The following is a 17,339-nucleotide window of genomic DNA, read 5'->3' as shown; positions in this document are numbered from 1 at the left end:
ACAGCCGCCACACTCATGGCGCCCCGACGAAAACAAAATGGCGCCGAACAAGATGCCGCCAACCTGGTCGCCATATTGGAATCCGACATTAGAGCCGTCGAGCGGGAAATCAAAATGGCGCGGAGACGGTTGGAGAAAACCATCACGGATATTCGACTCCAGGTGGTGGGCTATAAATCTGAACTGGGTAAGATTGACCAACTTATACCTACCTATATTAGGCTTTCAGGTTGTGGTTATTCACTGGGATAGGTTCTAGGGCTAGTTTATTGTTTGTACAACCAACCTCAGTGGTTAGCACAGTGGACTTCGAATCTGGAGGTTGGTGGGTCGAGTCCAAGTCATGTCATAAAATTTAGCGTAGTATATTAAGTGGGGAACGACATTTGTGACATACATGCATTTGTGCTTAACACAATTAAAATTCCTCCTTTTTTTTATTGTTTGTACAGGTTAGCATTGAAGTGGTAACCTACCATGAAAGCGTGTGTAGGTGAGAGACGGTTGGAGAAAACCATCACGGATATTCGACTCCAGGTGGTGGGCTATAAATCTGAACTGGGTAAGATTGACCAACTTATACCTTCCTATATTAGGCTTTCAGGTTGTGGTTATTTACTGGGATAGGTTCTAGGGCTAGTTTATTGTTTGTACAACCAACCTCAGTGGTTAGCACGGTGGACTTCGAATCTGGAGGTTGGTGGGTCGAGTCCAAGTCATGTCATAAAATTTAGCGTAGTATATTAAGTGGGGAACGACATTTGTGACATGCATTTGTGCTTAACACAATTAAAATTCCTCCTTTTTTTATTGTTTGTACAGGTTAGCATTGAAGTGGTAACCTACCATGAAATCGTGCGTAGGTGACCTCTTCAATGCCAAACTGTTCAAACAATAAACCCATTTAGACCTGAATTTTGAATTTAATTAAAAAACTTGAAATTTTGAAGAAAAAGAAAAAATTCGGAGCACAGATGGGTCTTAAGGGGTAAAAATAATAATACCTTCCAGTCTTCCTTTGTCTGTAGCTATTTTCCTTCATTTATGTGCCAAGTTATAAATATGATTTGAACACATTTTAAAACATAAATGAACTGGTAAAAAAAAGAACTATTGAAAAAAGGGACCAAATATCTTGATTTAAATAGAGAGTATAGAAAGATGTTTATTAAAGGCTGGTGTACACGCTACAATTTGTTGCCCATCATGTTAGACGACAAATAACCAACAAATCGTAGGGTGTGAACCATGCTTAAAGAAAGAAAGAAAGAAAGAAAGAAAGAGGGAAGAGTGAGAGAGAGATGTGTAACGTTTACTAAACTTAAGTACTTCGTAACATTACCAAAAGATTGTATTATGAATTATTTTTGTAAACATATCATGTGATTTTTGTAAAATATATTGCAACATGTTTTGCTCCCCTATTTAATACCATACAAAATTCAACAGAGTCTTGAGTGGAAGGTAACCAATCACTAGGTGAGGTTAACGTCCGTCAGAAGCCTTCTCTACCATAAACGCCTTTAAGAGCTTTCTTAATATGTGGTCACATTCTTGAATAAATGGGTCACATTCTTGAATAAAGAGTCCCAGTCCTGTCATTTAAAATATATTTTTCGTCTTTAGTTTTAGCTATTTTCTCAGTATTAATTTTGAATGGCATTCATTTTTGACATTCAGTAGGCGATTGGGGTTTGCAGCTAAAAGACTAGGAGAAAGCTAGCCGTTCCGAGAACGAACCTTATCTGTTTAGGACAAAGTTAATCCCGGGCGGAAATCCGCGACTTAGCGCTTACAAGGGAGGGGCGCTACCTTCTTAGCTAACTAGGCTGGCCCTCTCTTCCCTTGAAACTTAATATGTAATAACTTCTCAGGTCCCGAATTGTTAAGATCAAATCTGTATGAATTAATGCAACGCGAGAACAGACTCCTCTTTGTGAATCGACTTGACCATTATCTTGATATGATCAATAAGTCAAGACATGTTGGTTTTCGAAATGAGGTGGATAAATACAGTTTTGCTGAACAGAGTGGTAAGTTGAGATAAGTGCAATTAGAACAGACTGTTTCAAGTATCAAGCGTCGCATCGGAGGCGCGCAAACGTCAAGAGTTCGAAGCGCCACCCGGCCCATATTAACACGAAATAGAGTTTCGTGGATAGAAAATACCTTGTTTATCCTGCTGGGATAGGTCTGAAAAGTCCCTTTATTCCTGCAGTAGGTATACATAAGATATTCTGACATTTTCTCGTTCCGAGAACGAACCTTATCTGTTTAGGACAAAGTTAATCCCGGGCGGAAATCCGCGACTTAGCGCTTACAAGGGAGGCGCGTTACATTCCTGGCTAACTAGGCTGGCGTTCCGAGAACGAACCTTATCTGTTTAGGACAAAGTTAATCCCGGGCGGAAATCCGCGACTTAGCGCTTACAAGGGAGGCGCGTTACCTTCCTAGCTAACTAGGTTGACCCTTTCTTCCCTTGAAACTTAATATGTAATAACTTCTCAGGTCCTGATTTGCTAAGATCAAATCTGTATGAATTAATTGCACTGAGAGAACAGTCTCTTATTTGTAAATCGTCTTGATCATTATCTTTATAACCACGTGCAACGTTGCTTAACTTCAGTGATTAACTTCCCAGGTCCTGAATTGTTAAGATCAAATTACGTAAGAAACCAAACTTTTCCAGGGACAAAATCTTCAGGAACGAATATCATTTCCAACGGTGAAAAACTGATGGAAGGTGAGAAAATAGAAAATACATCGTACGACATTGATTCAGTTGAAGCGGAATTGAATGATTTAAGCATGAACAAGGAATCTATGGTCGATACAAGAACTGGTGAACGAGACCAACAAGAGGCCAACATTACAGGAGATGTTAAACTGCAAGTGCCAGCAAATGACACCAATGCCAACGGGATAAGTGCAATTAGAACAGACTGTTTCAAGTATCAAGCGTCGCATCGGAGGCGCGCAAACGTCAAGAGTTCGAAGCGCCACCCGGCCTATATTAACACGAAATAGAGTTTCGTGGATAGAAAATACCTTGTTTATCCTGCTGAGATAGGACTGAAAAGTCCCTTTATTCCTGCAGTAGGTATAAATAAGATATTCTGACATTTCTTCTGGCATACATGTTTTATGATGTACAAGAATTAATCAACAATGTAAGAACCTCTCATGCTTAACGCACTAAAATAATAAAAATCTCATGTTAACTAACTAATAATAAAAACTTCTACTCTTGTAGTTAACCAACAATCCGCGATATCTGTCGAAAATAGCGCGTCAATCAACTCAACACCATGCAAAACCTGACGTAGGTTACACACAAGGAAACAGTACTGTGGAATTAGATTCCCGTTCCATAGAAACTCATTCCTTCCGAACCCCCAACACTCAATACCACGAAAACTCAAGCGATATTATTAAATCCCACAAAACCATTAACAAATTCGTCGTGTCCTCCATTGAGAAAAGCGACGAAATCTATGTGGACACGCCAGAGGAAGCGAAAACGAAACAGAACCACGACACAAATCGAGAGGGCGAACAAAGTACCCGAAATAAATCGAATACAAACGCTAAAAACGGCTCTCAACAGAATTTTACTAAAAGGAACAACAAGAGGGATCAGGATGTGGACACGCCAGAGGAAGCGAAAACGAAACAGAACCACGACACAAATCGAGAGGGCGAACAAAGTACCCGAAATAAATCGAATACGAACGCTAAAAACGGCTCTCAACAGAATTTTACTAAAAGGAACAGCAAGAGGGATCAGAATCAGTATAACAAATCGATTCGGAACCAATCGTCACACACGGACACTTCTGTTGAAGTAATCAGCCATATCAGAGCTATCAAGGAGGAGATGGAGGATTTGAGTTTCTTACCTATCGGTAGTCATGATGGCAGGGGAAATTCAGTAACAACGCCAGCCATGAGGACTATTGAGTTTCTTACCTATCGGTAGTCATGATGGCAGGGGAAATTCAGTAACAACTTCAGCCATGAGGACTATTGAGCCCAGAAGTCCTAAAAATACTGGTAAGTTCCAACAGTATTCTGCTGCTTGCTGTTCTTTGTAAGGAAATTAGGGATTGGGTTAAGACTTATCCCTGCTATTGAGAGCCAAAAGCGGATGAACAATACTGGTAAGTTCCAATAGTATTCTGCTGCTTGCTGTTCTTTGTAAGGAAATTAGGGCTAGGGTTCATCCCGATACATGGTGGATATAATTTATTATCCTGTTATTGGATAACTCATTGTGGGGATAAAAAAATAAAAATAAAATAAAATAATAATAATAATTTTTCGAGAAAACTACGCTGCGCCCTGTTACCACTCTAGGCTCACACACGGAAGCTCTCGGGCTCGGTCTTTCATAGAGTCAAAGTTTTTCCGGCTCTGCTCTTGGATACAAAAGTGTTCCAATTGGGCTACTCTGAATGCCCTCTTTAACAGTCCCAATGACTTAAAATTCAAGGTTGGTATTAGGAATTTTAGGAAGTAGAAAGTTGAATACTCCAAGCAAGCTTTGTGTAAGCCCCTCTGGCTTCACAATTAAAGAGGAAAAGTTACCTATTTTAAATTTCCACCTTTTACCAATCTCACCAAAGGCTCGAGAAGCTTTTTTAGAAAACAAAAAGTTCTTTTTTTTCACGAAAGATTTTTATCTAGTGACGAAATTTATGTTTTCCAAACTTGCTTAACTGCGTTGGAAGCAAGTTGAAATATTTTTTTAAACTTCTCACAATGAATGGGGCTCCGCGCTGTTGTTTAGTGAAAGGTGTTAACATTTAAATTGGAAACCGTCCTATTAACATTTTTCAAAAATGTTTATCATATTATTTTATCTCTCGGAAAAAAATAGAAAGTAGAAATAACTTGTTCGTAACTACGTATTCTTTGGTAGGTACCCTACCTACGCTCTTACTACTTGTTTATGAGAAGACCAACGTAGTCTATTGGTTTAGGACGGTGGACTTTGGATCTGGAGGTTGGTGGTTCAAGTCAAAGAAAAGCAAAGAGATAATTATATTATTTAGAACAGTTACAATGTTTTAGGAACGATGTTTGCTTTTTGTGTGATCCAGACAGTCAAAAAGAGAGCTTTCTACTAGACCTGATGTAAGGAGGACCGACTGCGGGCATTGAACCCGAGACCTCAGGCATGCAAACCTCGTATTCCATTAACATCCACTTTGGCACGGAGGTTTGAACGGGAAAATTTCCTCTTCAGAAGATATATGTACCTACTGTCTACTGTCCGCAGTCCGCACTTTCTGACATTCTTTATTTATGTTTCTGTACGTTTCTTTGAATTCTGCCCACCTCTCCATGACTCCATTATTATTTAGCATACCTACGCAAACAAGTATCTATCTACCTTTGAAATCAAACAGTAGTAGAACAGTGATAGCCCAACAATAGATAGCCAAAATATGCACAGATTTCAAAACTGATAAACTGATATGTATAGATCAAGCTGAGCCCTCGCTTTTCGTGTGCTAACACCGAAAACTTTGGCATTTGTGGCGTGGCGGACTTTTATGATAATCTATGGAAGACTATAACTTACAATTAAACTTTCCAAAACCCAACAGGCGAGCGGAAGTTAGAACTATTTAGGTACATACTTATTATAGGAATACTTATCTGATATAGGAGTATTCTATTTTCTAGTCTACTATTTCTAATGTACATTTTGATATTATATATCTGTTTTATTTTCTAATGTACTATTTCTATTGTACATCGGTATTATCTGATATCTATTCTGTTTTTAAGCTTCTCTCTTTACGTCTGTTCCACCTTCTGCTCTTCCCTCTTTCTTTTCTTCAGTTTTTCTTTCTCCCTTCTCTCTTTCCTTTTCTTTCTCCTCCCCCTCTGTCTTCTTGTCTCCTCCTCCTCTCCCTCTCCTTTTTCTATTCATTGGCTGGAACTTATAATGTGAGCTTTAGTCGACCTGCCTACAATACCTGATGTGAACGAAAAATAAAAAGCCAAGTTAACGATTTTTGGCTTAATCCATCTGTGCAAAAGCGAGCTGAGTAATTCGTAGGTAACAGATAGAAAGAAAAGTAGTACTACTCCTGATTTTCCAAATTCCCGCCTAATAGTACCCCAAGTCATCGTAAATATCGTTTTATTAGAGCGAAAGTTTTCTTATGCTTTCCCAAAAGTATTCTCACTCTACGGTTGAAAGAAAATCTACGAAACCAAGTAGGGAGAAGGAAAAATGAAAGGAATGTTTACCTATTAATAAGTTTCCCTAAAATTCCCCTGGCTAAAGAAATACCAAAGGTTGAATGCAAAGGGCGACGACTTGTAAAAATTTTGTAACCAAAATCAATTGTCAGCAAAGAGCAAGCACCCTAGGGTTGATTGGGTAAAAAATAGGGAAATTTAAATACCTACCTAAAAGTTGTACCTACAGGTTATCTATGTAAGAACACATGTACCGTACCTATTTTCTTTTCCTCCGTCAGTCTGAGAAAAGGCTGAAGAAATATGGCCGTAAGTTGAACAGGTAATCTTAATATAAGTCAACAGAACTAATGAAGTTTACTGAAACCCATTATATGGCTTTTTTCCTCCCCCCCCCCCTCTCTCTCTCTCCGTCGTATCCCTTTCTTTCTCTGTTGCTTAAATACGAAATTTATTTTACTCTCTTTCCTTCTGTTGGCGTTCCTCTCTTTCTTTTCTTTTTCTTTCTCCCTTCCTCCCTTCCCTCTTTCCTTTTCTTTCTCCTCCTCCCCCTCTGTCTTCTTGTCTCCTCCTCCTCTCCCTCTTCTTTTTCTATTCATAGGCTGGAACTTATAATGTGAGCTTTAGTCGACCTGCCTACAATACCTGATGTTAACGAAAAATAAAAAGCCAAGTTAACGATTTTTGGCTTAAACCATATTTGCAAAAGCGAACTCAGTAATTTGAAGGTAATAGATAGAAATACTCCAAGCAAGCTTTGTGTAAGCCCCTCTGGCTTCACAATTAAAGAGGAAAAGTTACCTATTTTAAATTTCCACCTTTTACCAACCTCATCAAAGGCTGGAGAAGCTTTTTTTCGAAAACAAAAAGTTCTTTTTTTTTCACGAAAGATTTTTATCTAGTGACGAAATTTATGTTTTCCAAACTTGCTTAACTGCGTTGGAAGCAAGTTGAAATATTTTTTTAAACTTCTCACAATGAATGGGGCTCCGCGCTGTTGTTTAGTGAAAGGTGTTAACATTTAAATTGGAAACCGTCCTATTAACATTTTTCAAAAATGTTTATCATATTATTTTATCTCTCGGAAAAAAATAGAAAGTAGAAATAACTTGTTCGTAACTACGTATTCTTTGGTAGGTACCCTACCTACGCTCTTACTACTTGTTTATGAGAAGACCAACGTAGTCTATTGGTTTAGGACGGTGGACTTTGGATCTGGAGGTTGGTGGTTCAAGTCAAAGAAAAGCAAAGAGATAATTATATTATTTAGAACAGTTACAATGTTTTAGGAACGATGTTTGCTTTTTGTGTGATCCAGACAGTCAAAAAGAGAGCTTTCTACTAGACCTGATGTAAGGAGGACCGACTGCGGGCATTGAACCCGAGACCTCAGGCATGCAAACCTCGTATTCCATTAACATCCACTTTGGCACGGAGGTTTGAACGGGAAAATTTCCTCTTCAGAAGATATATGTACCTACTGTCTACTGTCCGCAGTCCGCACTTTCTGACATTCTTTATTTATGTTTCTGTACGTTTCTTTGAATTCTGCCCACCTCTCCATGACTCCATTATTATTTAGCATACCTACGCAAACAAGTATCTATCTACCTTTGAAATCAAACAGTAGTAGAACAGTGATAGCCCAACAATAGATAGCCAAAATATGCACAGATTTCAAAACTGATAAACTGATATGTATAGATCAAGCTGAGCCCTCGCTTTTCGTGTGCTAACACCGAAAACTTTGGCATTTGTGGCGTGGCGGACTTTTATGATAATCTATGGAAGACTATAACTTACAATTAAACTTTCCAAAACCCAACAGGCGAGCGGAAGTTAGAACTATTTAGGTACATACTTATTATAGGAATACTTATCTGATATAGGAGTATTCTATTTTCTAGTCTACTATTTCTAATGTACATTTTGATATTATATATCTGTTTTATTTTCTAATGTACTATTTCTATTGTACATCGGTATTATCTGATATCTATTCTGTTTTTAAGCTTCTCTCTTTACGTCTGTTCCACCTTCTGCTCTTCCCTCTTTCTTTTCTTCAGTTTTTCTTTCTCCCTTCTCTCTTTCCTTTTCTTTCTCCTCCCCCTCTGTCTTCTTGTCTCCTCCTCCTCTCCCTCTCCTTTTTCTATTCATTGGCTGGAACTTATAATGTGAGCTTTAGTCGACCTGCCTACAATACCTGATGTGAACGAAAAATAAAAAGCCAAGTTAACGATTTTTGGCTTAATCCATCTGTGCAAAAGCGAGCTGAGTAATTCGTAGGTAACAGATAGAAAGAAAAGTAGTACTACTCCTGATTTTCCAAATTCCCGCCTAATAGTACCCCAAGTCATCGTAAATATCGTTTTATTAGAGCGAAAGTTTTCTTATGCTTTCCCAAAAGTATTCTCACTCTACGGTTAGACAGGATAGGAGAAAGCCAGCCGTTCCGAGAACGAACATTATCCCATCAGGATAAAATCCGCCCCGGGCGGGAATTGAACCCGCGGGCTAGCGCTTACAAGGCAGACGCACTATCAACTAAGCTAACTAGGCTGGCTGTAATAGATAGAAAGAAAAGTAGTGCTACTCCTGATTTTCAAAATTCCCGCCTAATAGTACCCCAAGCCATCGTAAATATCGTTTTATTAGAGCGAAAGTTTTCTCGTGATCTCCCAAAAGTACCTATTCTTACCATGGAAAGAAAATCTACGAAACCAAGTAGGGAGAAGGAAAAATGAAAGGAATGTTTACCTATTAATAAGTTTCCCTAAAATTCCCCTGGCTAAAGAAATACCAAAGGTTGAATGCAAAGGGCGACGACTTGTAAAAATTTTGTAACCAAAATCAATTGTCAGCAAAGAGCAAGCACCCTAGGGTTGATTGGGTAAAAAATAGGGAAATTTAAATACCTACCTAAAAGTTGTACCTACAGGTTATCTATGTAAGAACACATGTACCGTACCTATTTTCTTTTCCTCCGTCAGTCTGAGAAAAGGCTGAAGAAATATGGCCGTAAGTTGAACAGGTAATCTTAATATAAGTCAACAGAACTAATGAAGTTTACTGAAACCCATTATATGGCATGAACACATAGATAAATCTAATAATAAGATGTAATACGAAGGTAATGGTAATGGGAGGTATCTCAAAGGTAATACAACTCCAGCTGTAATGATTCCCTGAGGAGATATTTGTAACACAATTACTACAATTTAGTCAAGATATTTGCTCAGAACTTTGGCTGCATGAGACTATCAGCTAATTTGTATTTATTTTTATTCGCTTATATCAGGTTGCCCTTGCTACGTCACGGAAAATTGATCATATTTATGTATTTCGAGATCGGTTTAAATATCGACAAAGTCCTTCTCTCTTTGCACATTTAGACCAGTGGTATCAGGAATCCATACAAGTATTTATACTAAATTTCAGCTTTCTAGGTATTGGATGCTTAGGTACGTAGGTATTAGAAGAAAATAGACACCTATTCTCTGCTCTAGTTCAAAATGAAGACTTCAACATACCTATTAGATCATTTATTACACTCGATATATCAGCCATTTTACGGAGCAAATTACGGAGAAAAAAACATGAGAAATGGAGAAAGTTGTTGGTAAATACCTATAAATAGGCAATACAAAAGTACTTAGAACTTTCCAATACTTTCTATACCCAGGCGGGATTTCAGACTCGAAATAAGGGGTACCCATTGTTTTGTAGGGAGATGATTAACCCATCCTTTAGCTCATATTGGGCTTTTTGTGTATGATCATGTTTTGCGGGAGAGAGAGAGAGATAGAGATAGAGAGAGAAAGAGAAAGAGAGAGAGAGAAAGAGAGAGAGAGAAAGCTGTAATGATTCCCTGAGGAGATATTTGTAACACAATTACTACAATTTAGTCAAGATATTTGCTCAGAACTTTGGCTGCATGAGACTATCAGCTAATTTGTATTTATTTTTATTCGCTTATATCAGGTTGCCCTTGCTACGTCACGGAAAATTGATCATACCTCGAGATCGATTTAAATATCGACAAAGTCCTCTCTCCTTGCACATTTAGACCATTGGTATCAGGAATCCATACAAGTATTTATACTAAATTTTAGCTTTCTGGGTGTTGGATGCTTAGGTATGTAGGTATTAGAAGAAAACAGACACCTATTTCTCTGCTCTAGTTCTAAATGAAGACTTCAACATATTAGACCATTTATTACATTCGATATACCAGCAATATTACGGAGCAAATTACGGAGAAAAAAAAACATGAGAAATGGAGAAAGTTGTTGGTAAATACCTATAAATAGGCAATACAAAAGTACTTACAACTTTCCAATACTTTCTATACCCAGGCGGGATTTCAGGCTCGAAATAAGGGGTACCCATTCTTTTGTAGGGAGATGATGATTAACTCATCCTTTAGCTCATATTGGGCATTTTGGTTTCTTGAAACGAATGTACCTACCAAACCAAATCAGTGGCATAGTTGAGGGGTATAACTTGGATTTGGTGATGAAGGAAGTATATAGGTAGGCTTGCTAGAATTCCACTGGCACCCAAGACTTACGAGAATCATACAGCTGTTGTAAAATTGGTGACATAGACTACCTAGAGTACCAGCATATACATTATACAATCATACATACCTATACCTAAAAAAAGGTCGAGTTCTGGAAATTTCAACATTTTCAACTTCTACAAGAGTTCTGTTAAACTCGATAAGTCAAGAACACTGACTCTCAATCAAGAGGTGCTCTTATTTCAGTAAAGATAGGTACCTATTCAAGATCATTCCAGTAAAGTGGTAGGGTTTACAACTTTTTAACCTCCACCACTACGGTACTATTCACAACAGTGCCTATCTTCTTATTCACTTAAAAAAATGTAGAGACCACTAAGTTGGGATAGAAAAACTTTCGAGTTTTCATTTTGCTTTCTCTTCTCCTCTTTGGAAGAAACTGTGAGTCCACTTTCTACCCACTGAGTTCTAAGTCCTCGACACAATAAATGGATACGTGGTGGATATAATTTATTATCCGTTTATTGGATAACTCATTGTGGGGATAATTTTTTTTTTTTTAATTTTTACCTAAGCAGGGGAAAAGCCCCACTTTGGCCATATCTTTATGGGGATAAAAAAAACATTAATTTTGTGAGAAAACTACGCTGCGCTCTGTTACCACTTTAGGCTCACACACACATGGAAGCTCTCGGGCTCGGTCTTTCATGGAGTCAAAGTTTTTTCGGGCTCTGCTCTTGGATACAAAAGTGTTCCAATTAAGCTACTCTGAATGCCCTCTTTAACAGTCCCAATGACTAAAATTCAAGGTTGGTATTAGGAATTTTAGGAAGTACCTAGAATACTCCAAGCAAGCTTTGTGTAAGCCCCTCTGGCTTCACAATTAAAGAGGAAAAGTTACCTATTTTAAATTTCCACCTTTTACCAATCTCACCAAAGGCTCGAGAAGCTTTTTTAGAAAACAAAAAGTTCTTTTTTTTCACGAAAGATTTTTATCTAGTGACGAAATTTATGTTTTCCAAACTTGCTTAACTGCGTTGGAAGCAAGTTGAAATATTTTTTTAAACTTCTCACAATGAATGGGGCTCCGCGCTGTTGTTTAGTGAAAGGTGTTAACATTTAAATTGGAAACCGTCCTATTAACATTTTTCAAAAATGTTTATCATATTATTTTATCTCTCGGAAAAAAATAGAAAGTAGAAATAACTTGTTCGTAACTACGTATTCTTTGGTAGGTACCCTACCTACGCTCTTACTACTTGTTTATGAGAAGACCAACGTAGTCTATTGGTTTAGGACGGTGGACTTTGGATCTGGAGGTTGGTGGTTCAAGTCAAAGAAAAGCAAAGAGATAATTATATTATTTAGAACAGTTACAATGTTTTAGGAACGATGTTTGCTTTTTGTGTGATCCAGACAGTCAAAAAGAGAGCTTTCTACTAGACCTGATGTAAGGAGGACCGACTGCGGGCATTGAACCCGAGACCTCAGGCATGCAAACCTCGTATTCCATTAACATCCACTTTGGCACGGAGGTTTGAACGGGAAAATTTCCTCTTCAGAAGATATATGTACCTACTGTCTACTGTCCGCAGTCCGCACTTTCTGACATTCTTTATTTATGTTTCTGTACGTTTCTTTGAATTCTGCCCACCTCTCCATGACTCCATTATTATTTAGCATACCTACGCAAACAAGTATCTATCTACCTTTGAAATCAAACAGTAGTAGAACAGTGATAGCCCAACAATAGATAGCCAAAATATGCACAGATTTCAAAACTGATAAACTGATATGTATAGATCAAGCTGAGCCCTCGCTTTTCGTGTGCTAACACCGAAAACTTTGGCATTTGTGGCGTGGCGGACTTTTATGATAATCTATGGAAGACTATAACTTACAATTAAACTTTCCAAAACCCAACAGGCGAGCGGAAGTTAGAACTATTTAGGTACATACTTATTATAGGAATACTTATCTGATATAGGAGTATTCTATTTTCTAGTCTACTATTTCTAATGTACATTTTGATATTATATATCTGTTTTATTTTCTAATGTACTATTTCTATTGTACATCGGTATTATCTGATATCTATTCTGTTTTTAAGCTTCTCTCTTTACGTCTGTTCCACCTTCTGCTCTTCCCTCTTTCTTTTCTTCAGTTTTTCTTTCTCCCTTCTCTCTTTCCTTTTCTTTCTCCTCCCCCTCTGTCTTCTTGTCTCCTCCTCCTCTCCCTCTCCTTTTTCTATTCATTGGCTGGAACTTATAATGAGTTTTCATTTCTTCGAGACAAGACTCAGGGACGATATTAGTTTTCAGGGGCGAAGCCAAGGGAGCGCGAAGCGCGACCCCATGCACAACCCCGCGAAGCCCCCGGGAGCGCGCAGCGCGACCGTATACGCAACCCCGCGTAGCGAACACGCGAAGCCCCCGGGGGGTGGAGGGGGGCGAAGCCCCCCTCCCGAGCACGCAGTGCGAGTACAATTATACATACCTATACCTAAAAAAAGGTCGAGTTCTCGTAATTTCAACATTTTCAACTTCTACAAGAGTTAAACTCGATAAGTCAGGAGCACTGACTCTGAACCAAGATGTGCTCTTATTTCAGTAAAGTTACCTATTCAAGATTATTCCAGTAAAGTGGTAGGGTATACATCTTTTTATTCTCCGCCACTACAGTACTATTCACAACAGTGCCTATCTTCTTATTCACTTAAAAAAATGTAGAGATCACTAAGTTGGGATAGGGACTTTAAGCAGGGAGTATAATACCAGCCTGAATTTCCCTTTATAAAGAAATAGCAAAGGTTGAGTGCGAAGGGCATCCACTCGTAAAATTTGTAGCCAAAAGAAAATGTCAGCCCAAAGTGTCACCCTAGTTAGGGCTGATTGAGAGGCTGACGAAAAACGCGGATCCCGTCTGTAAACGGGAAAAGGCGAAGAAAAAGTAAAAATAAGAAGAATGTTTATCTTACCTGTCTTACTCGGCTGACTGGTCACAAGGACCGCCGGCGGTGCTGACTCGGGCGCCGCCTCAATCAGCGCCGCATATTTCGACCTCGGCACCTCAACCGGTTTCAACGGAATCAGTGAGAGAGAGAGAGGGAGAGAGAGAGAGAGAGAGAGAGAGAGAGAGAGAGAGAGAGAGAAAGAGAGAGAAAAAGAGAAAGTGAGAGAGAGAGAAATCATTTGGTCGTAGATTCGTATAAGCCTAACCCATTTTTTAGGGCTATTTGCTTTTACACCTAAGTCTCTAGGTTTGGAGAGTTCAGTTTAAGTCCGGGGCAAACTTTATGTTAAACAGATAAGATTCGTTCCTGGAAAGGCTGGCTTTCTTTTATTTTAAACGTCCCCCTTTTCCTCTAAAGTACAACAGTCGAACTTAGCTGAAAGCATCCATTGTACCAAGCAAGGCAGGCATAAACCAGGCCTGTAACTCCGTACTATTTCCGACCACCGGTAATGTAGTACTCCAGGCAGGTACACAGCGTATAGACACAGCACTCATAATTCATTGGAGAGAAAACTCATATGGACAGCGGAGAGAAAATAATGTAAAAGATTTTCTCAAAACAAGAAGTTCTCGAGTCGGAGTGGAAAATAAAAAGCTCCCTCTTCCACTTCCCCCTATGAGTGTCTTTCGAACAAGCACAAGGCTTGCCTTGTAAATTTGGTCTCAAGGGAGGACGTGAAAGGTGTAGGGGCAAACAGCTCTAAAGCCTCTAAAACTCTAAAGGATCTGTTAAACTTCGACGAATATCCTCTGCAATTTTATAGGTAAAATTAACTTTGTAGTCTTTGTACAGAAGAGATTTGAAATGAGCTTTGTACGTATGGATAAGTGGCCCCATTACATACAAAGACTAGACATTGGGGAACCTTTAGAGAGCCAATGGAGGCCCGGTTGGGTGGAAGAGCTTATGAGAGAATCCTGCCGTTAAAGACTTGAAAAAATTCGAGAAAAGATTTTACCACGCGCAACGTTGCTCAACTTGAGTGATTTTGAGGAAGTAAAACAGAAAGAGGAAGAGAGAGGGGAGGGAAGGAGAAGAAAAACAATAACAAAACATTTATATGAGAGAGGGAGAGAGAACTATATAATTGAAGTTGTTCCACTTAGGAACAAGAATAAGGCAAAAGAGAAAGCGAGAGGGAGAGACGATGAAGAAAAGCAAAAGAGAAAGAAAGGGTTAGCAGATGGAGGCAGGAGAAAAAAGATAGGAAAATGAAAGAAGAAAGAAAGAGAAAGAAGGAGGAGAAGAAGAAGAAGAAAGAAGGGGGGGAGACACAGGAGGTTTTTTCATTTCCTTCTTCTTCTTTTCCTTTGATGCTATAAATTTTCCTTGACAGCAAAGCAATTATAAGTACGCCAGAAAGACATGTAAGTAGACAATGAGGAAAAAGAATCAGAGTCCCCCTTTCTCCCTTTGTCCTAGAGCTTTCCATTGGGAAACGTATTATACGGTGCACATGGAATACTAAACGGCAAATCAAAACTATTGGTAAGTATCTGCTTATTACCTTATCAGGCCTGTCTGGCTGGGGGACGTTAAACAGGGAGTAGACCAGCTTAGTCTGGCTGGGGGACTTTAAGCAGGGAGTATAATACCAGCCTGAATTTCCCTTTATAAAGAAATAGCAAAGGTTGAGTGCGAAGGGCATCCACTCGTAACATTTGTAGCCAAAAGCAAATGTCGGCCCAAAGCAATCACTCTAGTTAGGGCTGATTGAGGGGCTGGCGAAAAACGCCGATCCCGTCTGTAAACGGGAAAAGGCGAAGAAAAAGTAAAAATAACAAGAATGTTTATCTTACCTGTCTTACTCTGCTGACTGGTGACGAGGACAGGCGGTGCTGACTCGGGCGCCGCCTCAGTCAGCGCCGCATATTTCGACCTCGGCACCTCAACCGGTTTCAACGGGATCAGCACGGGGAGCTCCGGCAGTTTTCTCGCTTTCACCACCGTCAGCCGATTGCTGACAGGTTTCACCACTTGGATCTTGACGATCGTGGTCGATCCGGCTTTCCCGAAGCTCAGCTTTCCGCCTGAGGGGGGACACTTTTTGATCATGTAACAACGCGGCATTATGGGGTCTCAACGGGGGATGGGTTATCACAAACACTTACAGAATTAGTGGACAAATGGGTGAGAAACAATATTAGTGGACAGTTGGGTGGGAAGCTCAGGGCTTTTGCGGACTAGGGGGCGACAAATTTGACTAGAAAACTGACAAGGTCGATCCAGCTTTCCCGAAGCTCAGCTTTCCGCCTGAGGGGGGACACTTTTTGATCATGTAACAACGCGGCATTATGGGGTCTCAATGGGGGATGGGTTATCACAAACACTTACAGAATTAGTGGACAAATGGGTGAGAAACAATATTAGTGGACAATTGGGTGGGAAGCTCGGGGCTTTTGCGGACTAGGGGGCGACAAATTTGACTAGAAAACTGACAGAACAAAATTTTAGGTATTACAATTTTATGTTAGGAATGACTAGAAAAACATTGAAAATGAGATCGAAGGGAGAGAATTACAAATTTGACGGTTCTACATACTGTTACACTGAATCCGTCCTACACTGATTTAGTTCGAATTAAATTTGTTCGCTTAGTTCACAGTCTATTTTACAAAGAAAACCACGATTAGCACTGTCTATTTTTACGGAAAAATGCTTGATTTGAGTCAGGGCGAAGCACATTTTGTGAAAAGAGTTCTTTTAAACTTGTCGGCGATGTTGTTCATAATTCAGAACCCGCTGAATTACGCACTTTGACCGGACTAACATGTCTGTCGTTGATCATCATAGAATCTGAAACAGATAATAAAGAGAAAATTGGTAAAAAACAGATAATAATACAAATAGGCAATACATACATATATAAATGTTAGGAATGACTAGAAAAACATTGAAAATGAGATCGAAGGGAGAGAATTACAAATTTGACGGTTCTACATACTGTTACACTGAATTTGTCCTACACTGATTTAGTTCGAATTAAATTTGTTCGCTTAGTTCACGGTCTATTTTACAAAGAAAACCACGATTAGCACTGTCTATTTTTACCGAAAAATGCTTGATTCGAGTCAGGGCGAAGCACATTTTGTGAAAAGAGTTCTTTTAAACTTGTCGGCGATGTTGTTTATAATTCAGAACCCGCTGAATTATTCCAACACACTTTGACCGGACTAACATGTCTGTCGTTGATCATCATAGAATCTGAAACAGATAATAAAGAGAAAATAGGTAAAAAACAGATAATAATACAAATAAGCAATACACACATATATACCCATAGGAAATAAACAAGTAGATACATAGGTAGACGCAGATAACAAATAATTACATACCAACCTACCTAAAAGGTATAGTTATTTGTTGTTTGGCTGACGAAAACATTCAAAGGTCATATAGATGACAATACATGATGACCTCATCTATAATGACCTCATGATGACCTCATCCATTTAGCACAGAATACATATTTTTGTATGTATTCTATGAATGGGGGTACATCCCAATAAAAATAGACAGGACATTTTATTTTATTAAAGTTAAAATAGGAAAGTGGAAAAAAGGAAATTGCTTATTTTTTGTACT

General features: G+C 38.9%; 1 protein-coding gene across 1 annotated transcript in view; it reads right to left on the bottom strand.

Annotated features, from left to right (window-relative positions):
• The window catches only part of LOC103518423 (zinc finger protein 37-like), a 51,736-nt gene extending 35,772 nt beyond the window's left edge, over positions 1-15,964 (bottom strand). The window contains exon 1 of the mRNA XM_008483488.2: positions 15,554-15,964. Coding sequence (XP_008481710.1) covers positions 15,554-15,824 — 271 coding nt within the window. The 5' untranslated portion in view covers positions 15,825-15,964. The remainder of the gene's footprint in view (positions 1-15,553) is intronic.
• Positions 15,965-17,339: the final 1,375 nt, after the last annotated feature.

This window comes from Diaphorina citri, unplaced genomic scaffold (genome assembly GCF_000475195.1).
Source record: "Diaphorina citri unplaced genomic scaffold, Diaci psyllid genome assembly version 1.1 scaffold60, whole genome shotgun sequence".
Taxonomy (NCBI): domain Eukaryota; kingdom Metazoa; phylum Arthropoda; class Insecta; order Hemiptera; family Psyllidae; genus Diaphorina; species Diaphorina citri.
The sequence above is the reverse complement of the archived record's forward strand: the minus strand, read 5'-3'. Positions and strand labels throughout refer to the sequence as shown.